The 1,752-nt window shown below is 56.9% G+C and overlaps 1 protein-coding gene across 3 annotated transcripts in view; it reads right to left on the bottom strand.

The window, feature by feature from the left end:
- Positions 1-549, bottom strand: part of LMTK2 (lemur tyrosine kinase 2) — a 119,366-nt gene extending 118,817 nt beyond the window's left edge. Inside the window, exons 1-2 of one of the 3 annotated variants that reach the window (XM_021706381.1) lie at positions 127-549; positions 69-71 (exon numbers count right to left, since the gene is read on the bottom strand). In XM_021706381.1, coding sequence (XP_021562056.1) covers positions 69-71; positions 127-223 — 100 coding nt within the window. In that variant the 5' untranslated portion in view covers positions 224-549. Of the gene's footprint in view, positions 1-68; positions 72-118 lie in introns of all 3 variants that reach the window. The other 2 variants (XM_008072902.1, XM_021706382.1) reach the window with 2 other exon arrangements.
- Between the last annotated feature and the right edge of the window lie 1,203 nt (positions 550-1,752).

Below are 1,752 nucleotides of genomic sequence, written 5' to 3' on the forward strand. Positions count from 1 at the left end.
CCCCCGGCAGGCCCTCGGATCCCTTAGCGCCGAGGCCAGACTGGCCCTGCCACCCCCTCCCCCGCCACCCCCTCCTCCCCCGCCGCAGAGAACCCGCAGCCCCATTCCAGCCGCTGGCCAGCTCACCTGCACCTGTTTGCGGAAGTGGCGCGGCCCCGGCACGGCCGGCGGCCAGCAGCAGCAGCAACACAAGCAGCAGCCGCAGCCCCGGCGGTCCCGGCATCTCGCCCACGGCGTGGCTCCGGGGCCGGCTCTCCGGTAGCCTTGCTTCTGTCCTACCGTTCGTCCGTCAGTCGGTCCTGCCTCCTTCCGCTGCCTCAGCGGCACCCGCGCAGGCTGCTCCGGAGCACACGTAGCTTCGACCAAATTTTAGTCCGGCTCCTGGTCCGCACCTGCCGCTCCAGCCGCAGAAACACCATCCTTCCCGCCCGCCTGTACCGCCGCCGCCGCCGCCGCCTCTCAACAGCAGCGACAGCAGCAGCCCTGCGGAGCCGCGGGCCCGGGCAGCCGCGCTCTCGCCGCCATGATGGGCTGCGTCATGTGACGTAGAACGGGGCGGGACACCGAGATAGACAGCCCGACCAGCCACTCGTCGGTCTACACCGGCCCGGGAGGCCCCGCCCCTCATTTGAAGGAGGGAGCGGTAGCCGCCGGTGCGCCCCCTGCAGACGCAGAAGTGCGTGGGCAGCAGGTAATACTGACAATTATTTTAAATTTAAGAATAAATCATAAGGAAGACCGTAAAAATCATCCCGATTTTTTCCTCAGTGTTTTAAAACCTGCAAAAAGAGGTCTGTTTTGCCTTCTGCCCTTTTTTTTTTTTTTTTTTTTATTTGTCAGAGCTGTTTTAGGCTCTTCTCCTTATGTTGACCTACACATCCTATCGGCCATCAGGGAGCTTTGGGTTCTTCATTTCAATTCAACAAAAAGAATGCTCCTCCTCGCGTCATCCACTGACTCAGCTCCTGAGCTCAACTGTTGTCCCCACTTGTCGATCTGGCAGACACGCTTCCTTTCGTCTGTCAAGACTCACCTGAAGTATGACCTCATCCACGAACTCCCGGGAGAAATGACTAGCACCTCCTAGTGACCCGCCCTGGCCCTGTACGGACTGCTGTCCTAGCCGTGTTCTGTGGTCCCCGTGACTGTAAGCTCCCTGAGGACAGCAACCGTGTCTGATTCAGTGGGGGGACCTCCTCCCCCCAGGGCATGGAGTAGGACCTGGGTGGAAGTAGTTGTTCTCTAAAGGAATGGTGCCTGGCCTTGGTCCTGTGTATCAAGAAGGAGCAGTTCCCAGGGGTGGGCTTCTCCCCACCAAGAGGTAGGTTCTGCAGAGAGGACAGAAAAAACACTTTCTAGGCACAAGTATCCTACAGGTTCAGAGTCCCGAGGGTTGGGAAAACGAGGCTTTTCTGGAGAAGTTCTTGTGGTCCAATTTGTGCATGAGAGGGGCTGATTTGAATCTTATCAGATGGGACTTTACCACCTGGCAACAGAGGAGCCTCCCTGGTTTTCCGAATTCCACAAATGTCCATCCTAAATGCCAGTCTCCTGTAATGCTAACTTAGTATTGGACGCACAGACAATGCCCAGGGAACATCTGTTGAATAATTGAGGTAAGCCAGTAAACATCTAAGGAATCAAACAGCTGGAATGTGAAACGCTGAGTTAAAACGTCCATGACTGTCTGCTGATCTCTACGTGGAATAGGGAAGGAAGGCAAAGGTCTAGGAAAAAACCACAATCACCCTG

The sequence above is a fragment of the Carlito syrichta genome, unplaced genomic scaffold (assembly GCF_000164805.1).
Source record: "Carlito syrichta isolate Samal-C Ts95f unplaced genomic scaffold, Tarsius_syrichta-2.0.1 Scaffold315497, whole genome shotgun sequence".
Lineage (NCBI taxonomy): Eukaryota > Metazoa > Chordata > Mammalia > Primates > Tarsiidae > Carlito > Carlito syrichta.